Source organism: Hippoglossus stenolepis, chromosome 6 (assembly GCF_022539355.2).
Source record: "Hippoglossus stenolepis isolate QCI-W04-F060 chromosome 6, HSTE1.2, whole genome shotgun sequence".
NCBI classification, from domain to species: Eukaryota; Metazoa; Chordata; class Actinopteri; order Pleuronectiformes; family Pleuronectidae; genus Hippoglossus; species Hippoglossus stenolepis.
The window spans coordinates 17,610,698-17,631,132 of record NC_061488.1 but is presented as its reverse complement, the minus strand read 5'-3'; the positions used below and the strand labels follow the sequence as shown (position 1 = coordinate 17,631,132).

At 39.4% G+C, this 20,435-nt stretch overlaps 1 protein-coding gene across 1 annotated transcript; it reads right to left on the bottom strand.

The window, feature by feature from the left end:
* Positions 1-4,218: 4,218 nt before the first annotated feature.
* sgk2a (serum/glucocorticoid regulated kinase 2a) lies at positions 4,219-18,441 on the bottom strand. Its single transcript, XM_035158043.2, has 13 exons — positions 18,235-18,441; positions 16,488-16,512; positions 15,768-15,829; positions 14,813-14,870; positions 14,030-14,113; positions 11,330-11,461; positions 10,771-10,883; positions 10,623-10,659; positions 10,427-10,513; positions 8,563-8,658; positions 7,905-8,060; positions 7,502-7,591; positions 4,219-6,555 (listed from the first exon to the last, which is right to left on the bottom strand). Exons 2-13 carry the CDS (start codon positions 16,500-16,502, stop codon positions 6,400-6,402), a joined length of 1,086 nt encoding a protein of 361 aa, XP_035013934.1. The 5' UTR covers positions 16,503-16,512; positions 18,235-18,441; the 3' UTR covers positions 4,219-6,399.
* Between the last annotated feature and the right edge of the window lie 1,994 nt (positions 18,442-20,435).

Sequence of the window (20,435 nt, the reverse complement as noted above, 5' to 3'; positions counted from 1 at the left end):
GTCAGGAGATGGCAGAGGGAAGTGACGGATCAGGAAGTGAGATGGGACTTGAAGTCGATAGGCGGGAGAGGTGATATTTGGTGTGGTGTCGAAGATCGAAGGTCCAGAAGTAAACGAAAACGTAAAAAGAAATGTAACGAAATCGTCAGTGAAAGGGGAATAGAGGATTGGGATGAGGTACAATGTTAATAACATTGGTAAAGAACAAGAATCAATAGCAATCCAAGTATGGGCAGAAACAGACAGCTTAGAGATAGTGAATTATTATAATCCATGTAACAGACTGACACCTGAGATATTAAATGCAGCAAGTGGACCGGTCCATGGCAGAGTAGTATGGTGCGGAGATTTTAATTCACACAGTACATTATGGGGATGCAATAATACAGACGATTCTAATAAGTGTCAATCATGTTTTTCATTTAAGAAATTATGTACCTAAATAATTTCACAGCCTGCAGTTGTTTATGACCTTTTGTGTAGTGATGGCGAGATGAAGCTTCATGCAGCATTGACGCTTTCCATCCAATTGGTTCACTCATGGGCCGAAACTTCACGGGGCTTCATTTGCTCTACTGTGCCATCAAGTGGACAATAAATGTAAAACAGGCAGAGTGGTTATAATGACACCATGGCTTTGGTGTGTGACGCTTTGAATTGAATAAATGAATGAATGATGTTTGTGATGCCAATACATAAATTATGAACTTATTAATATGGTGTCTGTCTTTATGATACAATGGCGGGATCAAAAGGGAAAGTGGAAACAAATTGGGCAGAGGGTCGTGATTGAATGTGCTTGTGTTACTTGTAACATGTAACACGTAAAATAGGGACAACATTTTATTCATTTTTATTTAAAAATTACAACTTTTCCACAGTGCTGGGTTTCAGGCGGTTTCTTTTTTTTGCAAACAAATGCGCAATAAAGTCCCAAGTCCACAAAATGTGAGGGGGGGGGGGATCCATTGCGTTTCGCTGCCCCTTATATTTCGATATAACATCTGAGCTGACGAGCCAATCAGCACTGACTTCCAATCAGACAAAGTTTTAAGTGTAGGTTGTTGTTTTATATTTACAATATTGTTATGTAGGTAATAAGATGGGTTCAACAAATGAGTATTTTTCATGGTATCATAGATTCTATATAAAGATGGATGACATGGCTTCTCCCCAAAAGGGAAGCCAAAGCATTTTGATTGCCTCCTGGTGGCTAGCTGCAATATACAGTAGGTCATAAATCACGCCTCTTCCATGTTGATGGATGGGAAAGTTAAAGCACACATCAAATACATTTTTCTCAAAGATGTTTTCCATCATTTAGGTAGTTCTAGCACACTGATGTATGAGGTGTTAATTTTTCCAGTAAGTTTGATTTTAATTTGTTATTTGATGCTATAAAAAGGAGGTGAAGCATCATTATCGACAGCTGAGACTTATTCACAATTGGTCGAGCAGGTATATCGACTGGACCATCACCCAATCGCAACTGTGCTGACTTGGCTCCAAAGCTGCAAAAAAGCGGCGTTCCTATCCGGGGTATTTTAGCTTAATATCTGCATAGTGGGAGGAAGAGGAGACGTGTCATCCATCTTATTACACAATCTATGGATGATATACTTTTATTAGGGGTAATTTGTTTGGTTAACAGCACTGAACATTTTTTAAGACTGTTAGTCGGCCAGCTATGAAACTGAGAATAGCCTTTATTATTAAAGCATGTGACTGGAAGATATTTAATGGCAAATATTAAGATATACTCCTCATTAGCATAGGCTAAGTTGCATGCAGCAATAGTAGTGACAAGTAATCTCACAGCAGATTACTTACTGATGAACTTAGTTCCAGTCTAGCAGCCTGGGCTGAGTTGCTTTCCCTCCAGCCCCTCCGGTCCAATCAGAGGTAATGTATGCCCTTTTCTGCCTGGTCAGTGGGGAATGTGGTGATTGGCTAGTCAGTAAATACACAGTCAAAATTCATGCTTGTAAATTGTAGCTTGTACCTTTAGTGTCACAACAAGGATGAGAGGCTTACTCAGTGGTTTTCAAAGTCTGAGACTCTGGGCCTCCTCTCACACAAAGATTGAAAAAAAAGATGAAGAAAAGGTTTTCTCACTTTCGGGATCTAATCCACAATTGAATGAAGATCATCATATTGATTTGGCATAACGTCAGATTACACCAATTACAAAAATTGTCTGTCTTTAGGCATTTTTTTGTTTCTGACTGAGGGAAAGTGGTAAAAAAAATCCCCCAATTCCCCAAAACTACTGTATCTCAGAGCTATCTCTTTATCTAAATCACACTCATACACATGTAGGCTGTTCTACGTGGTGTCCTTTCATTTCTTCATCTCCATTCACGGAGTCTCCCAAAATAGTTTGGAGCCACAAAGGTGCATGTAAGGCCTTGTGTGTGAGGCAGAGACCCGAGACACAGCAGACATGTCACGCGGGTAAGTGAGGGAACATGCTACTCAACTTCCTGCTGTTTGAGGAACTACGATGTCTGTGTGTGTGTGTGTGTGTGTGTGTGTGTGTGTGTGTGTGTGTGTGTGTGTGTGTGTGTGTGTGTGTGTGTGTGTGTGTGTGTGTGTGTGTGTGTGTGTGTGTGTGTGTGTGTGGGTGTGTGTGTGTGTGTTGAGGTTAAGTAAGTTGCACAGCCTTGTTCACTTTGCCCGTTTCAGCCTCATCCCTTCTCTCTGCTCTCAGTGTTGCCAAGCAACTGTCGGTTCCTCACAGTTACTACGGTAACTTGAACCAGTGGGTCTCTAACAAAATGTACACGTTTATCTTCAGACCATATTTTGAATGTGTATCACTAACACAGCCTATGAACCTTAATGTCAGAGAAAGCTGTCACCTTCATGTCACTCACACAATGGTAGTAGTGAAAATGTGGGAAATTATATCTGTTAAATGCAGTTTTGCATGTGTGTGTATCACATAACCTTGGCTTCTGTTGTATTTCACTTGTTTACCACTAAGTGGGGCAATTCTACAGTAATGTAGATTGTGAGCTGCTTTTAAAGTTGCATCTTTTCACCTGACTATATTGTCCTGTTACTTTACATATTTACTATTTATATAAATTGTTCCAGTTATTAGGATAATTTTATCATATATGAGTGATTTGACATTATATGCACTCAGGGATGTTTCACTGAGTCACTCAGACAGTTGCACATGTTCACGCCTGGATGTGGCCAGTCCAACCACAGCAGGGTTTTGGTAACTAGCGACACAAGTCCACTTCATCCTTAAGGCCACCACCGCCTCCGAGACGTGACGTGTCATTGGGTTGTGCGCTGTTTTCTGTAATGCAGTTGTGTTTGGACCCTCAGAAATGAGAGGTGTGCTTTTAAGTTAAGGAGAAAAAATATCTGAAAAGAAGTACTGATTTCACATGGAATAAAAACACATACAAATGGTGTACAAGCTGTACATGACTGTGAAATAAAATTAGCAATGCTATTATCTACAGAGTGTTTCATTTTTGTATTGTGGGTTCAGTTATTCCACTGGGATCTGTTTGTAGTGTTCACAGATGAAAACAGTTTCGGAAACACACACACACACACTCTGTATACCCAACCATCAGTACGTCACAGTTGGGATACCACTGTGCTACAGGAGGTAAGAGGAGCCCCTGTGATTGTTGCCAACAGAGCTGCTGTAATGTTATCACGTACTCAAGTGGTCTGACAGGTTTGAGTCCAGAAACACGCAGTATCTGAAGTCCAAGATTTAGAATCATGTGTAAATTCAAGTATTATCAGCAGATTGTGCTTTAAGTAACAAAAGTCAAAGTACTTTACTCAAGTACACTTTACTATATATGATTAGTATTGTTAAAGCAGTGATGCACTGCTACATACTGTTGGACTGCTGGACATTTATAACTGAGTTAATTTGCAATGTTGTATGAATATTCAGCTTATTGAATAAATGTTCTAGAAATGTGTAGAAACTATTTCACAAGAACTCAGTTTTTCCTGAAAGATGCCTCTTCTGTTTTAGAAGCTCTTCGGGTTTCAAATGACTTTATTATAATAACAGCTGCCTTATGCACCTATATCTAAATATGAAATGGAGAAACTCAAGATGAATCAAAGTATTGCAACATAGAACAATTACATGCTGGTTAATTAACAAAAAAATGTTTTCTATTGTGCACACGTCATCATGTGTAATGGTTCATTCAAAAGAACATGTCAATGTTTGGACATCTGTTTGATTTATTAACATGTTTACTATGTACACACCCACACACATATGGATTTTTGTTCCGCAGTCATCAGCCCATAATGCTGCTGCTGCTGGCAGCGTGACAGCTCCGTGTTTACAGGATCAGTCGGGAGTGACAGCTTCTCACGCAGGGTTACATTTTTAGAAGGCAAACAGTGAACAAGGAGAGTCAGAGAAGCATTTGGTCCCCTGTCCCACCATTTCATTCATTCATTCATTCATTCAATTAAAGCCGTTTTCTGAGGAAATACATTGTGATTTCCCTGTTAGTGTATTTAGTTTCATAGAAAAGCATCTGATCCAGTGTTCTGAGAAATTAAAACTTTCGAGGAGGTAAATAGTAACAGGCTTTCTTCTGGAATTGCTGCTTCTTTAATATCAGATGCATAAACAACACTGCATGTATATATGAAAGACAATAAAAATGAAACTCAAGGACATCACATGTACATTTTCTAAGTGTCAGCCGCCACTGCCAACATCAAACTTCATCCATCTCTAATAAGGCAGAGGGGCACTTCATGGTTTACACTGATAAAATCCCATGGCTGCAGAACATAATCCTATTGCTACTGTATATTTACAGATGTTAGATACAGTATTTCCATAACAACATAGACTGTACTTAAAGATGAATGACATGACAGCTCCCCAAAAGTGAAGCCAAAACCTCCCCATCTGTTAGTGGAGCAAAGGTAAAAAGTCAAAATACACGTAAAATAAAAAAATATCTCAGATATGGTTTCTGTCTGTGTTCATTTTTCCAGCAGCACGCAATGCAAAATATTGCAGCATTTGCATCTGGGATATTGGGAGGAAATGGAGACACGTCGTCCATCTTTATATATAATCTAAGTTGTAGCCTGTTACATATCATGAAATAAAACTAATTAATATCACTGTCTATAATAATGTCCCGACAAACAAATATGAAAAATGTCCTCATTTCCAGCATTGAAATAAAAGCACAATTCACATAAACCAAATAAACAACATCATTTACATCATGTACTGTTTTTGTACTTTGTTTCTTTGATCAAATATTTTCTTTAGGTTTTTAAGGAGGAAGAAAACCCCAGTTGAATCCATTTTTTCATCACTTGCTTCTTAACGTTGTACTTTTTTCTTTTCTGTTTTATGTATTGTTTTATGTCGTTAGAAAAACAAATGAACAGGAAGCATGGGAAGTTTGGGCTGCACAACAATCTGTCCTCGTGTTACAGAGTGAAGCAGCAGTTTCCCTGAGAAATCCAATCCTGCACAACAGTGTAAAATCAGGTCAAAGCCAATAGAGTCTTGAACAATCTGGCAAAAACCTCACACTGATATCTGATGTTAAAAAAACGATTTAAAAGGTACATTTGTACAAACTGTCTCCAGATCATTTAAAAAATGTTTTAATTCATTTCTTTAGGTTTTCTGGATCTAAATCTCAGTTTTAAAGCACACTGGAAGACAAGGGTGGTGTTTTTACACCCCCTCTACAAAGATGTGTACAAAAAACTTTTAACATGTTCTTCATTCCTTTGCAAATGAATGTAAAGTTGCTCCCACATCTTATGAGCCCTGTGTATTTGGTAAGATCCCCCACAACCTTCTCTAGGGGCAGGCCAGGGATATATCCTGGTAAAAAAAAACATGCAGACGGCGATGAATTAAAGGAAAACCCTGAAAAACTAGTAGAGAAAGAGAACGACAAGTTTTCATAGAGCACAGGCATGAAAATGATCCGAATCAGATGCTGTGTCACCTGGTCTCATCCCGACTGAACAGAAATGTGAGATTTTAGACAGCTCTCTCCACCATCAACATCCGAACCAAATGAGGGAATGTATTTTAGAAAAATAGTGACCAATCCATCCAGAGACTTGTAGAATCAACGTGCACCAAACTTGTTCTGGCGCCTCATGGTGGCCCAACAAATTACCAAGACAATTTATATAGATTTTTCCTTTAATTTGTCAACCGTCTGTCTTTGAACCTTAAAAAATACTTCATCGCAGGCATTTTGTTTTAATACGAGGCCCCTTTTTTTCTACACCCTCAAGAGGAACTATTTGGAAATTCGCACAGAGGTCAAACAGGATAAATACATAGTGGGTACCATAGTATGTGAGGAGCTCTTGTTTCCACGAGACCTTAACCCAAACGTCTCACAGAAAGCTGTCGTCGCTGCCGACAAAGGAGAAGCCGTTGAAGGCGTTGTTGCAGCTGGTGCTGGCGTTGAGCTCCGGCGTCCGACTCACCGAGCTGGGAACCATCTCTCTGGTGAACTCTGGATCAATATGTTGAGTGTCAGCTGGACCTCTCTGAAACATGAGGTCATCAGGTAATGAGGGGAAGTTTCGTCTGACAGGTTTTCATTAGTTTTTTTAAGCAGGACGCACGAATAGCTGTCGTTACATCATCATTGTTGTTACTATGGTTACAAGCGCGTTCCCACACAGATTTTGTCTTGTTTCTGGCTTTTAAATCAATCTCTTAAAGACACATTTTAAAGATGTGCTTCCTCGGGGACTTGGGGTCTGAATTCACCTTAAACATTTTATTTTTATTTATTAATTTTCTTTAAATCTAGCTCTGATCTAACAGGCTGTTTTAATCATTTTATAACGTTTAACTATACTTTATTTTTTACTCTTTTCTCATTTGTAACATTTTCATTCTAATATTTGTGCGCAAATGTTTTTCAATGCTCCATTTTCTTTTCACTCAATTCTTCAGTTTTAACTTGTAAAGCACCTTGTTACTTTGTTGTGAAAGGTGATAGTTTTAAGCTAATTATGATAATCATATTTTCAGTAATTGATATTAATAAGTATAATAATCTATATATTTTTTTGTATATGAAGATGAGATGATTAACTAATTGTCAGTTACAATTAAAAAAATGTAACCGACTAAAATTCTTAAGAGAAAAATTATGTTGCCATCTATTGGACCAATTTGACAAATATGATGAGGTGATGAAACAAAAATAAAACACACACACAAAATGTGACCACGAGTGACGAGAGTCAAACTCTAACCGAGGCTGAACTGGACTGACGTCTGGAACAGAGGATTAAGGGATTTGAGAAAATATGTGCAGTGGATCAGCTTTCGAGAAGACTACAAGAGGGGGTATTGTCGGCGGATCTCACTGAAAAATGGAGGTTAAGTAAAAGATTGTGCAGGAGATATGTGAGAAGGCACCAGGGTGTCTACAGGGACACACACACAGCTGACTGAAGACAGAGAGCAGAACAGACTCACCACATTGGGGTTGTAGGGAGGAGTGATTCTCTTGTGGTAGAGGTCGTCCCAGTTGATTGGAGAGAAGAAGGTGTGGTTCTTTATTTCTAACTATAAATAAAAGAAAGAAACGTAGTGAATATGAATATACCATCATTTTCAGAACTTACTATTAAGATTTCAGATTCAAGATTGTCATATATGAGAGAGAAATGCTGAAGCTTTGTCCTTGAAAAAAGTCCAAACCCTTAAAATATTGTCTTATATTTTCATGAAGGGCTAAGACTAGTCCACGGTTAAAGCTAAATTTAATGTAGTTGCCCTTTGAATTGATCCTTTGTCTCAGACTAAGCTTATGACCCGTCTGGGAAACCATCTGTTTTATTGTGCAGCTACAGTTGAGAATTCTTTTGATCACACTCACAAAGTCAGCGATGGCCCCGAGGCGTCGGTGCTGGTCCTTCTGCAGGAGACCCACCAGCAGAGAGCACACGGCCTCAGACTTCCCCTGAGGCAGAGCCAGCGTCTTGTGGAGGATCCCATCATACATTTCATTGACGTCACGGCTGTAGAACGGAGGCTGAAGCAAAGGGACGAGCGCAGAAGTCATTAGCGTCACGCAATACAATTTAGCAAATTTGCCAAGATACAGTACATTCACTCCTAAGGAAACCGAAATTTCATGAGGGACATATACGTTTTGTCTTATACCAGCTGTGTGTAAGGGAGATGAAGATGAAGACAATTTATACAAATAAAAAACATGCTGATGCATTAAGTTTGACCTTTGACACCTTAACTTGTACATATGGACTGAATGTAAAGTAGTTATTTGTTGCCTAAACCTAACCCTTAACTCTAACTTTGACCTAACTTTAACCTAAATCTTAACTAACCCGAAACTTAACTCATAATGTTTTAACCTTAAACTCTATTGATTTAAGTTATGGTGACTTCCTTTTTTTTACCAAAAAGGAAGACAAGTCCTCATAGTGGGACTATAGAAATGGATTTAGGTCCCCACAACATAGGTAATACCTGTACACACACACACACACGCACGCGCGCGTACACACACGCACCAGACTGTAGATCATCTCATAGAGAACTGCTCCCAGACACCACCAGTCCACTGTCCTGTCATATGGTTCCTTACGAAGAACCTCTGGAGCCAAGTACTGCAGATGGAGGGATGGATAGAAAGGAGGGAAAGAGAGAAAACACGATTAAGGGAAGGGAAGACAAGATTTACTGCACATGACCTTTATAGTCTCCGAAATTTGAATCGACTGGTGTCAGTTTGGGGAAAACCGGCATCACTACAGAGTCGCTCATTACTTTGGAAGAAAAAAACAACCCTCCTTTTCAAAATGTTCAGAGGACATGGATGATACATGTATGTTATATCAGAATCAGCTTTATTGGCCACGTATGCCTGCACATACAGGTGCATCTCAATAAATCAGAATATCATGGAAAAGTGAGTTTATTTCGATAATTAAATTAAAAAGTGAAACTCAAATATTATATAGATTCATTACACACAGGGTGAAATATTTCAAGCGTTTATTTCTTTTAATTTTGATGACTATGGCTTACAGCTAACGAAAAACCCAAATTCAGTATCTCAGAAAATTTGAATATTGTGAAAAAGTTCAATATTGTAGACTCACGATGTCCCACTCTAATCAGCTAATTAACTCAAAACACCTGCAAAGGTTTCCTGAGCCTTTAAATGGTCTCTAAGTCTGGTTCAGTAGGATACACAGTCATGGGGAAGGCTGCTGACTTGCCTTGAGAGGATTGTGAAGCAACAGCCATTCAAGAATTTGGGGGAGATTCACAAGGAGTGGACGGAGGCTGGAGTCAGTGCATCAAGAGCCACCGAGCACAGGCGTATCCAGGACATGGGCTACAGCTGTTGCATTCCTCGTGTCAAGCCACCCCTGAACCAGAGACAACGTCAGAAGCGTCTTACCTGGGCCAAGGAGAAAAAGGACTGGACTGTTGCTCAGTGGTCCAAATTCCTCTTTTCAGATGAAAGTACATTTTGCATTTCATTTGGAAATCAAGGTCCCAGAGTCTGGAGGAAGAGTGGAGAGGCACGGAATCCAAGTTGCTTGAAGTCCAGTGTGAAGTTTCCACAGTCAGTGATGATTTGGGGAGCCATGTCAGGCGCTGGTGTTGGTCCACTGTGTTTTATCAAGTCCAAAGTCTACGCAGCCGTCTACCAGGAAAGTTTAGAGCACTTCATGCTTCCTTCCGCTGACAAGGTTCATGGAGATGCTGATTTCATTTTCCAGCAGGACTTGGCACCGGCCCACACTGCCAAAAGTACCAATACCTGGTTTAATGACCATGGTATCACTGTGCTTGATTGGCCAGCAAACTCGCCTGACCTGAACCCCGTAGAGAATCTATGGGGTACTGTCAAGAGGAAGATGAAAGACACCAGACCCAACAATGCAGACGAGCTGAAGGCCGCTATCAAAGCGACCTGGTCTCCATAACACCTCAGCAGTGCCACAGGCTGATCGCCTCCATGCCACGCCGCATTGATGCAGTAATGCATGCAAAAGGAGCCCCGACCAAGTATTGAGTGCATTTCTATATGAACATACTTTTCAGTAGGCTGACATTTCTGTATTAAAAATCCTTTGTTTTATTGGTCTTATGTAATATTCTAATTTTCTGAGATACAGAATTTTGGGTTTTCATTAGCTGTAAGCCATAATCATCCAAATGAAAAGAAATAAACGCTTGAAATATTTCACTCTGTGTGTAATGAATCTATATAATATATGAGTTTCACTTTTTGAATTGAATTATCGAAATAAATGAACTTTTCCATGATATTCTAATTTATTGAGATGCACCTGTACGTCACATATACAATATGACAGATTTGTTGCATGATCGTCTCATGTCCGTATATTTTTCACTCACTTCTGGGGTCCCACAGAAAGTCGAGGTCGTTCCCTCGGGCTCCACACCTTCTTTACACAGCCCAAAATCTGTCAGTACCACATGGCCCTGCACACACAGACATGAGCAGGCCTTCTTCACTCAGAGCAATTATATATATATATACACACAGTATTTACAATAGTGACAAATACAGATGAAGGGGTTTCTGACTTGCCTGAGAGTCAAGAAGAATATTCTCTGGTTTCAGATCTCTACAGTGAACATGAACAAGCAGATCATCATTATAAATGAAAAAGATCATATGTGAATTTAGCTCATATTTTTAAGACATATGTGACCGTGAATGTGCGAGTCTGTCGGACCTGTAAACGATGTTGAGAGAATGAAGGTAGCCGATGGAGCTCGCCACTTCGGCGGCGTAGAACCTCGCTCTGGACTCAGAGAAACATCTCTCTCTCTGCAGGTGGAAGAACAACTGCAGGGACAGGAAGAGAGAACCCAAACACATATATCATGGAAAGCCAATATTAATTTGAACAGATAATAGTTTACTTTCACTCATGGTGTGGAGGTAAAACACCAGCTCATCAGCATAGAAGGTGATTTCATTTGATAAAATTAAATAGAGGTTCATTTATCACAACATAGTTACTGTGCAGCCTGTTGTGCAAATGTCAGCTGAACAAAGAGGTAAAAAAAAGTACAGTCCAGCAGGCGACATGACGTCAAACCGGGTCACAGTCTAGCTGTTTTAATTTCTTTCTCTGGCTTAGGGTTAAAAAAAAAAACTGATTTTGAAGAAATAAACGTTGTTATTGTTCAATGTTTGAATGATTTAGCTCCTCCAGACATTGATGACACATTCACTGAGTTCACCCTCGACAGACCTTACATTTAATCTATTCAGTCTAAAAAACGTACCTCTCCCCCGTTTACATAGTCGAGGACAAAGTAAAGTTTCTCAGCTGTCTGGAAGGAGTAGTGGAGCCGAACCAGAAACGGATGTTGGAGACTCTTCAGCAGCACGTTTCTCTCGGCCATGATGTTCTTTTGCTGAAGAGAGAGAGGAGAAAGAGGTGAGACAGAAGGTAGAGAGGGAGAAGAGGGGGTTCAGAGACAACTTTTTACGTCTGTAGCGCTGAGTGGCATCGATTGTTTTCCTTTGGCCTGACCTACTTTAAATATGTCCTGTGTTTTCATTAATCGTCCTCCTTTGAGAAGCTCACTGTCAGTTGTGTTATTTTCTGTTAAACTGTAAATCATTTCCTGATCTATCCGTTTTCATCCTCTCTTTTTAGTTACCGGTTTTCAAATTTGGATCTTTTTCTTATTCCCCTTCATCCCTTGAATTTCTGGGGACATAACACCGGCATTGCTATGTTAAGTTATCTCTAAATACATTTAGATCATGGACCACACAAGAGGAAATAAATGACACCACCTGTAAATCACTGAGCTGTTTTAGTGCCTCTGTATTTATCACACGATTCATGATAAATACATGACACGTGTTGTTCCTGCTTCCTTTCTGCTGAACACGGTTTACAACATGCTGCAAGAGAACTTAAAGTCCTATGACTGTAAATGACGGCACACTGGTGAAAGTACCTTTGTGTTCTTTGATGATACAAATAGATACAAGTGTTTTTTGTCTTCTGTTTCTTTAGCCTGAAGTTACAGTGCACACACTTTGGACAAAAACAACATGTGAATGAGTTATTTTTATGCTCAAGTTTTAGCCTCCTATGATACACAGGGTAACCCCCCCCCCAAATTTGTCTCTCTCCTTTTCTTTTCTTTCATATTATATATTTATTTATTTATTTATATTACTAATCTATACTACTACTAATACTCAGTTATACTAATACATTTCTTTTGCTAATGTTATTTATTCATACATTTCCTACTCTATCTGTAATGATTTCACTATGTCACTACGTGCAGGGGAGGGTGGGAACGAGGATTTAAGGGCATGGCCGATTGTATCTAATGATGCTGTATTTTTGTTCTCACACTGCCCAAAATAATAAAGAGATTATAAAGTAAAAAGATGAAAGATGGTAGGCGAGACGTCTGGGAGTAAAAAGTGCATCGGAGAGAGAGAGGAGTCACAAGAGGGATGTGAGGAGGGGGAGTAGAATCACGAGGGAGAGGAGTATGAGGGGATGAAGAGGAGATAACGCAGTGTTTAACCCAGAAGGAAGTGTTTCTCCTCATATTGGCAGCACCTCCGGGCAGAGTGAGAGGAACCCCAGCACTGATGTGGCCAGTTAGAAGAAGTCAGAGTGAGAATTGCATGTTTCTAAACAAACAGGCGGTATACTGAAGTGTATTTAAGCTGCTAGTTTGGGGTACATGGACAAGTTTTTAGAGAAACAGAGCAATAAATAAACAAGAAATCATGTTTCTTGATTTTCTTACTGGCAGTGAACTATTTAGTGTTTCAGCTGTGAAATGCAGCAGATATTCTCAGTTGTTAAATGTGGAATTCAGTATTAAATCTTAATTAAAAGTGTTTTAATTTAGGTTTTAGAAATGTACATAAAGACTTAAACAGAGGAATGATGCGGACAACTCGTCTTTGTTCTAAAAACCACACAACAACACAAGTGTTTGAAGCAGATAATCTCAGAGAGCTGTCGGACAAACAGTCCGTTTGTCGCACTGTTTATTTTCTAGGAGTCATAAAAATTGTCCTTTGTACAGAACAAGCCGTAGATTAGATAAGATTCAGATTGTGTTGCTGGGTCAAAACTCTGTTTACTAATAACACTCAAAGATACTTGTACACGCACGCACGCACGCAGCCACCCACACGACACACACACACACACACACACACACACACACACACACACACACACACACACACACACACACACACACACACACACACACACACACACACACACTCACACACACACACACACACACACAGATTTGTCCTCTTGGCTCATGTTGAGATATTTTCCACCTTCACCTGCTTCAGCCAGCAGTTCAAGCTTCAGATTGAGGGCTTATATCAGTTCCTATGATTATTGTTGTGTGTATGTGTATTTTTTGTTTTAGTCTTTATGTGCTTTTGTCTATATATTATTTTACTGATCATTGTACTTTTGTGCCTTCTATGTACCTTTCTCCATATTTTCATATAAGCTATCATACGATTCTGTCAGTGATTTATTAACTATTTGTGCCTAAGCGTGTGTGAATGTACTTCTGCATGTTATTTGTATGTTGTTTAATAGCATCAAGCTGATAAAAAACTAGCCTGCATGGCTAAATCTGGCACCATTACATGTTGGACTTTAGCATGCCTGTTAATTAATGTGCAATGTCCCATTTAAATATATCAGCAGTATGTTAGCATTTCTTTTTTAAGTATTGTGTTCAGATGGAATATAAATAAAGAGTTGATTTTTTTAGGCCTGATCACAAGGTCAAAATGTATGTTTCTATAAAGTCTAAACTCTCCTTTATCGAGCGGAGGACCTGAGCATGAGAACTAAAGTGCTTTAACGTGGCGTTTGGGTTCAGATTTAACTTTATAGATGAAAATGATGACTTCAGAAAGAAAAAGCAACCGTGATCAGAAATGTCCACGACAGCAGCGCCCACCTCTTTTTTCTTCAGGATGACCTTCTTCTGCAGCACTTTGACGGCATAGAATTTGCTGTCGGCTTTGAGCTTGGCGAGCAGCACCTGCATGAGGGGTTTGTTTGTTAGTGCTTTGTTTGGTAAACAGTCGGAGCCACCATCGCCACAGATCGCTGTCAGGACACTGCATTAATCCTCCGTGAGATCGGCACACACACAACACTGATGCGGGATCTGTGGAAACAGATGATCCTGAGAAATCTGAGAGGTGTTTCATGCAAAAAGGAGAAGACATCTCCGTCCTATGAAGATAATTAACTCCTATTCATGTGTTGAAATTCAAAGCTGCTGACAAGAGGAAGTATTGGTATTAAGAATGCGTTGTATGGTTTATGTGAAACCCTTCTCTGCTGCTGTCTGACTCTACCGTTGACTGGCTGGTGTTTGGGCCTCAGTGGACTGTACAGTTAATCATTCATGAAGCTGGCAGCACATTGTGATCAGACAGGGGCTGGTCCACTCTCTGACCCTGTGAGCGGCGTCAGCAACAATTAAACTGAACCCACAGAGAACTACTGTTAATCTATATGACCCACCATTAATACCTGCACCACAGATTATTATGTCATGTCCTCAGTGCAAGGTCACAACACAGAAGCCTCGTCTGCTTTAAATCACTTTCACTGACCAGTCTCTGCTGGAAAACGTGTGACCTGAATGAGTCGCAACGAGGAAACATTTTCAGACTCATGGATCATGCTCATTGGACTCAGACTCATAAATAAGTAATGGTTGGAGTGTTACCTTTCCAAAGGTCCCCTTGCCAATGACAGCCAAGAAGTCAAAGTCAGTGGGCCTGGCACTGAAACAACACACAGAGTAATGTATTAAATGCATCATACATGACTGCACAATAACCGCTGAAGAGCTGCATCTCTAAGAGCTGGAAAAGTCACCTGCGAAAAAAGACATTTGCTGAAAATGATTCTCTCAAAAAAGTGGCCGTTATAACCTCCATCATGTTTTCATCCCTGTCCATTTGTTGGTTTGTTAGTTGAGAGCATCACACAAAAAGAACTACGAAACAGATTACCATGAAAGTCGGTGGAAGGACGTGGTATGGGTCAGGGAAGAACACCGAACCAGGGGGAGGACCCAGGAATGTATTCTTCTTTTCTTTAACATTGCCTCAATTCTCAGATAATAATTCACGAGTGTGTGAAGTGTGGTGCAGCTTGATTGAATTCTAAGGGACTGTTGGGCCTTGGTGGAGGTAAAACAGAACACATTACACAAACCATTAAATATGCTCTTTGTAGGATTTTTACTGATTTGGGTCACAAAATATAAAAAACTAATCTGATGTAATGTTTTCCATCCTCTGCTGTTGTTAGTTTGTTTGTTTGTCAGTGGGATTATGCATAAACTGCAGAACAGAAGAGAGTGGACATGGGCAAAGAAAGAATATCCTACATATTGATGGTGATCCGAACAAATTGGTGGATCCAGGATTTTTCTTTTTGTCCCTTTCTTTAACATTATTTTGGAGATTGTCGCTTTTTAATTTCACAGGGAATAATTCATGGATCTTGATTTAAAAAATTGGACGCATAAAGGGGACTCATATCTATGAGTGTGGGTTATTTGGTGCGGTCAAAGAAGAACTCGGTTTTCCTGGATTTGGAGCTGTAATGAACAATCCTCGGTGTGTTAAAGTAAAGAGAGCGATATGCTGGAAAGTGAGAGCAGAGCTACTGACTGTGGGTTCGCTGAAGGTCCCAGGTTGACATCTTCTTGAGAGGAGGAGGATGGTGACCGCATCTGGAGAATGAAAATAAAAATAAATACAATTCAACACACTGAGGATTGAAAACTACATTTTAAAATAATTTGTCTAAACAAAAGATATGAAAACCACAAACAATAAGTTATCACTTTCATTCACTTGCACCTCAGCGGCAGGTTCAAGTGAAATGAAAATATTCAAATCCATGTTCTCATTCAAATGTATAAAAATACTACTTCAATGAGAAAACATGTACTACTACTTACTACTCCACCTATCTATCTATCTATCTATCTATCTATCTATCTATCTATAGACGTTTTAAAGAAAAATATGGAGTTTCAAATTTAGGTGGCTTCATGTGAACATCCATTGGTGAGAGTGGTTTAATATGAACATATTAAAAATGAATACATCTTAGTTTGATAATAGAATTGTCTTCACAAACTGGGGAACACAGTAACAGGCAACAAAAGCAACGATTATTGTTCCTGGAGGTAAGAAGATGAAGGTCTGGAGACACCCTGAGATGACATGTGCTTATATAATGTGACATGAAATGAAATCACATCAGAGCGAATACACATCAGAAGCAGGTGCAGACATTTATTAAATAGACCACCTTATAACAAGTAGAGTTAAAACAGACCAAGACCCAAACATAAAAAAACACAAACACTTGAATGTACTCACATTACAGTCTGCCATTCCACTCCCACTGCAGAGTCAGCATCATGAGAGGAGAGGAGAGGAGAGGAGAGGAGAGGAGAGGAGAGGAGAGGAGGGAAGATGGAGAGGAGAGAAAAACTGTGATGAACAATTTGTTATTCAAATCAACTTTTATCCTTTCAACTTTGGTAATTTGGGTTTGTAAGAAACAAGACACACAATGAAAGACATTGTGAATATATTCTGTGTGTGTGTGTGTGTGTGTGTGTGTTTGTGGGTGTGTAGGGACTGTATCATTGAACATGTTTACATCATAAATATTGCTGTTTCAGTTTAATTTGTCAAAAAATACGGGATCACCAGGGCCTGTCTCTCTCACCCAAACACACACAAAATAAAAGTTGCAATTATTCTCTTCATTTCTTCAACATCTATTTGAAGGCATAAAGAATAAAAGAGAGGTGAAACTTTTGATATTTAACTGTTTAAACAAGACAAATACTGAACTCTAAATCTATAAAATTGATGAAGACACACAAAAACGACCCAAACTTCGTACACCCTGACACCATACAAGAAAATAAGACTATATGGCAACAGACAAAAAGCATCTAAAGTTTACATTTGGGAGCAGGACAGATGTACACTGGGCACATCCAGTTTGTATTCATTCTCCTGATGTAAAGTCCTCTGTATGTTATCTGAGAGAGAACTGAAGAATTCCACACTCTGTCCATCACATCTATCACTTTCTTTTCAACAAGAGACTTTCTGATCTTATACACGTGTCATTAAGACTTTTTAAAATTACACTACTAACTTTTGCTTAATTGTTTGAAAATGTCCATTCAGCCAAGTTGTTCTCACGTTGGTGGCAGATCTACCTGCACAAACCACCGTGTTGACATATTGAATACGGTAACAGGACATGAGCTGGTGTTCATTTCTACATAGCTCAAAAAGCTGAATATATATTAAAGGATTTATAATAAAATTATTTTCTTCTTTGCAGTTTGGATAAAGCCTGATGAATATAGCGCATGATTCAGAAGGATTGTCAAGAAATAAGAGCAAAAAAGAGGGATTTAACAATAAGACGGCATGTCAGCAGGTCCAAATGATCTCAGGAATGAATGAAGATAAATGTCTTTTAATAACCACCATCATCCACAGGCAAGTTAATCTATTTCCTGCAAATAACGGTAAGCAACAAACAGCTGCTGCGTGTCCAAAGGTTTACTTCACAGAGCGAGCAGCAGACTGTGGATCACTGAATCAGCACTAAACTAAAAATCAAAAACATCCGCCACCGTAGAACAGACAAGAGACGTTTTCCTGCCCAGTGTTGAGACCCTGACTCAACATTTACATAATCCTTCAGACATTTTCCAAAAATAATCTGAATCTCTTTATGTACCCTTATAGAGCCGTCTTTAGAATTTATCATCATAGACTTTTATTTAAAGATACAAAAAGAAGTTAAGCTACAAGTCTCCTGGTTAAGAGCACAGACACACATTCAGGAACCAGGAAAACCTGTGATTTTCTTATCACAGCCTGAACTCTGCCTAGGCTAATAGTGATATCACAGGGAGATCAATGACCTGATGTGACTATGAACCTGATAAGTATCTAGACACCATCGTCACACTTCTACAAAACACCACTAATGAGGAGACAAGAGAGAATCTACAGATATGTTGCAGAAAACAGTCTCTGTGCTGTAGAATCAAACCACAGGTCAGCAATGTGAAATCAGGAGTTTGCTCACCTGTGTGCAGACACTTGTTCAGGTTCAGGACTGAGGCGGATCTCAGGTCGGATCTCTAACACAGTCAGTCAGTATGAAGAAGGTTCACTTCAACAGAGTGAATCATTGATGGACACTTTCTGAGTTTAAAACACCTGAGCGCCTGTTTACACAGGCGGAGCTAGTATGTGTGTGCAATGTCCTAACAAGGATAGAGGTGTAACCTTGTGTGTCTGGTCCACACGTCAAAGTAAAGTTACTTCCGGAAGCGGCCTTCCTTTCAAAATAAGACAAATAGCAAGAGAGCTCTATTTATCTTTTTTAATTATTTCATGTTTTTATGTAACTTTGCTCTTATCACTGAGCTGACCTGTTCTTCTCAACACTTTTCATTGTACTGTTGACCCTGCTTCAATAAACATATGACAGCTAAAACTTGTGTTTACACACGCACACATACAAACATACATACATTTAAATAGACATACTGTAGTTACTTAAACTTGATTTATGAAAAACCTTCTTTTCAACAAACGCATATTAAAACTGCATTCTAGTGTCAAACCCTGGACATGCATCCCTCTGCAAAGTGAAGCTCAACATTCAAGTGACGTCACAATAAGCAAAACACATCTTAAGAAAGTGTGACTTCAAAACCCTTCAGCACTTTCCAATCCTGCTGATAAGCATGCTTTTATTTTGAAAGCACCAGCCTCCGGTCTTCTTGGCCTCCTCCCTCCAAAGGATACAGGTCCTGCTCACATGCTGAACCCTCCTGTATGAAACATTCACCATCCAGCAGTTAGATGATGCTTGAGTTTTGTCACCAGCAACGCCTGTTTTTCAGAACTCTGCAGCGGAACATGAAGGAGATAAGCAGCAAGAGCAGAAAGGGCGTGAGAGGAGTTGTCACCACCACAGACAAGTGTTGCTGACAATATGGTGGATGGGGGGATGTGATGCAAGCACAATAAGTTTATAGTCAATAGTGCAACGCACAGAACACAACTGCACAAGCACAGGAAATGCAGTGTGTGTGTGTGTGAAATCCATCATATAAAAGAAGAAGCAGAGACTATGAATCAGACAAGACAGCTTTGGACGTTTATTAATTCATATGGATTGAATGGCATTTGTGACCCGAGATTATCTTCACACACACACACACACACACACACTCTCTCTCTCTCTCTCACACACACACACACACACACACACACACACACATACATGTAAATCCCACCAGAGAGACACACAAAGAAGTCATACTCCAGGAGCCCTTAAAACTTTCCAGTAAAATAACTTTTATCTAACAATATCAAATCCATACCTTTTTTTTAAACCTATTCTGACATAAAATGTAAACATTTTGAAGAACAAACACTCTGAATCTCTGAACAGTAGGCAGCTCCACTGGCTCCATGTCAAATCCATGTTTATAGTGCTAACATGTGGATTTTTGCACTCTCTAGTGACCAAGTGTGAGAACATCGTTGTGTAAAAATCCACCTGGGTTTCACAGTTGTGCTAACATGCCAATGCAAAGTGTCCTTTTTATCTATTAAGATTTGTAAAGAAAATCACCATTTTTTTTTTTGCAAAAGTAAAAACACTGTTGTTTCTGACTCTAGATTGGAGGGTACGATTTTAAATGAGAGCTCTGGTTATCCCTTCAGCGTTCACAGTAACGATGCAGCGAGAGAAAACAATGTGGGGAATTTGGAGGCAGAAAAAACAAATGACGAGCTCACGGTTTTCTCTCATCTGCCACAACACTACAGCTTTCTCTGATAGTCTGAACAAAGTAGCTTATTTATTTAACTTCCATCGTATTCTATTAGAATTAGTCTGATAACAAAGGAGCAGCAATATGAAGTGTTGCTTTATACAGTACATCTGTCTCAATTTTTTTATATTGCACAAAACGTGAAGCTTGTAGCAGCTTCACTGACCAGCCTCAGCAGCTGCATTAAACTGGCCACGTGTCCCTCGGCCCACAGTCCTATCTTTTAAACAACATTTATATTTTCCTTAATTCTTCTTAGTACATCTGGAATTTCAGTTTCTTCCACCAATGCTTTTGTCCAAATAGGCAGCAGTTTTTCATGAAAATGAGGTCTTGTGTAAAGTTCTTTTTTTCTCTGGCTCCTCACCTGGTCTGAGTACAGTTCCAACTGACCCGTGTAACAGCTTGAATTAAAAGGAACCATACTCATTCAGGT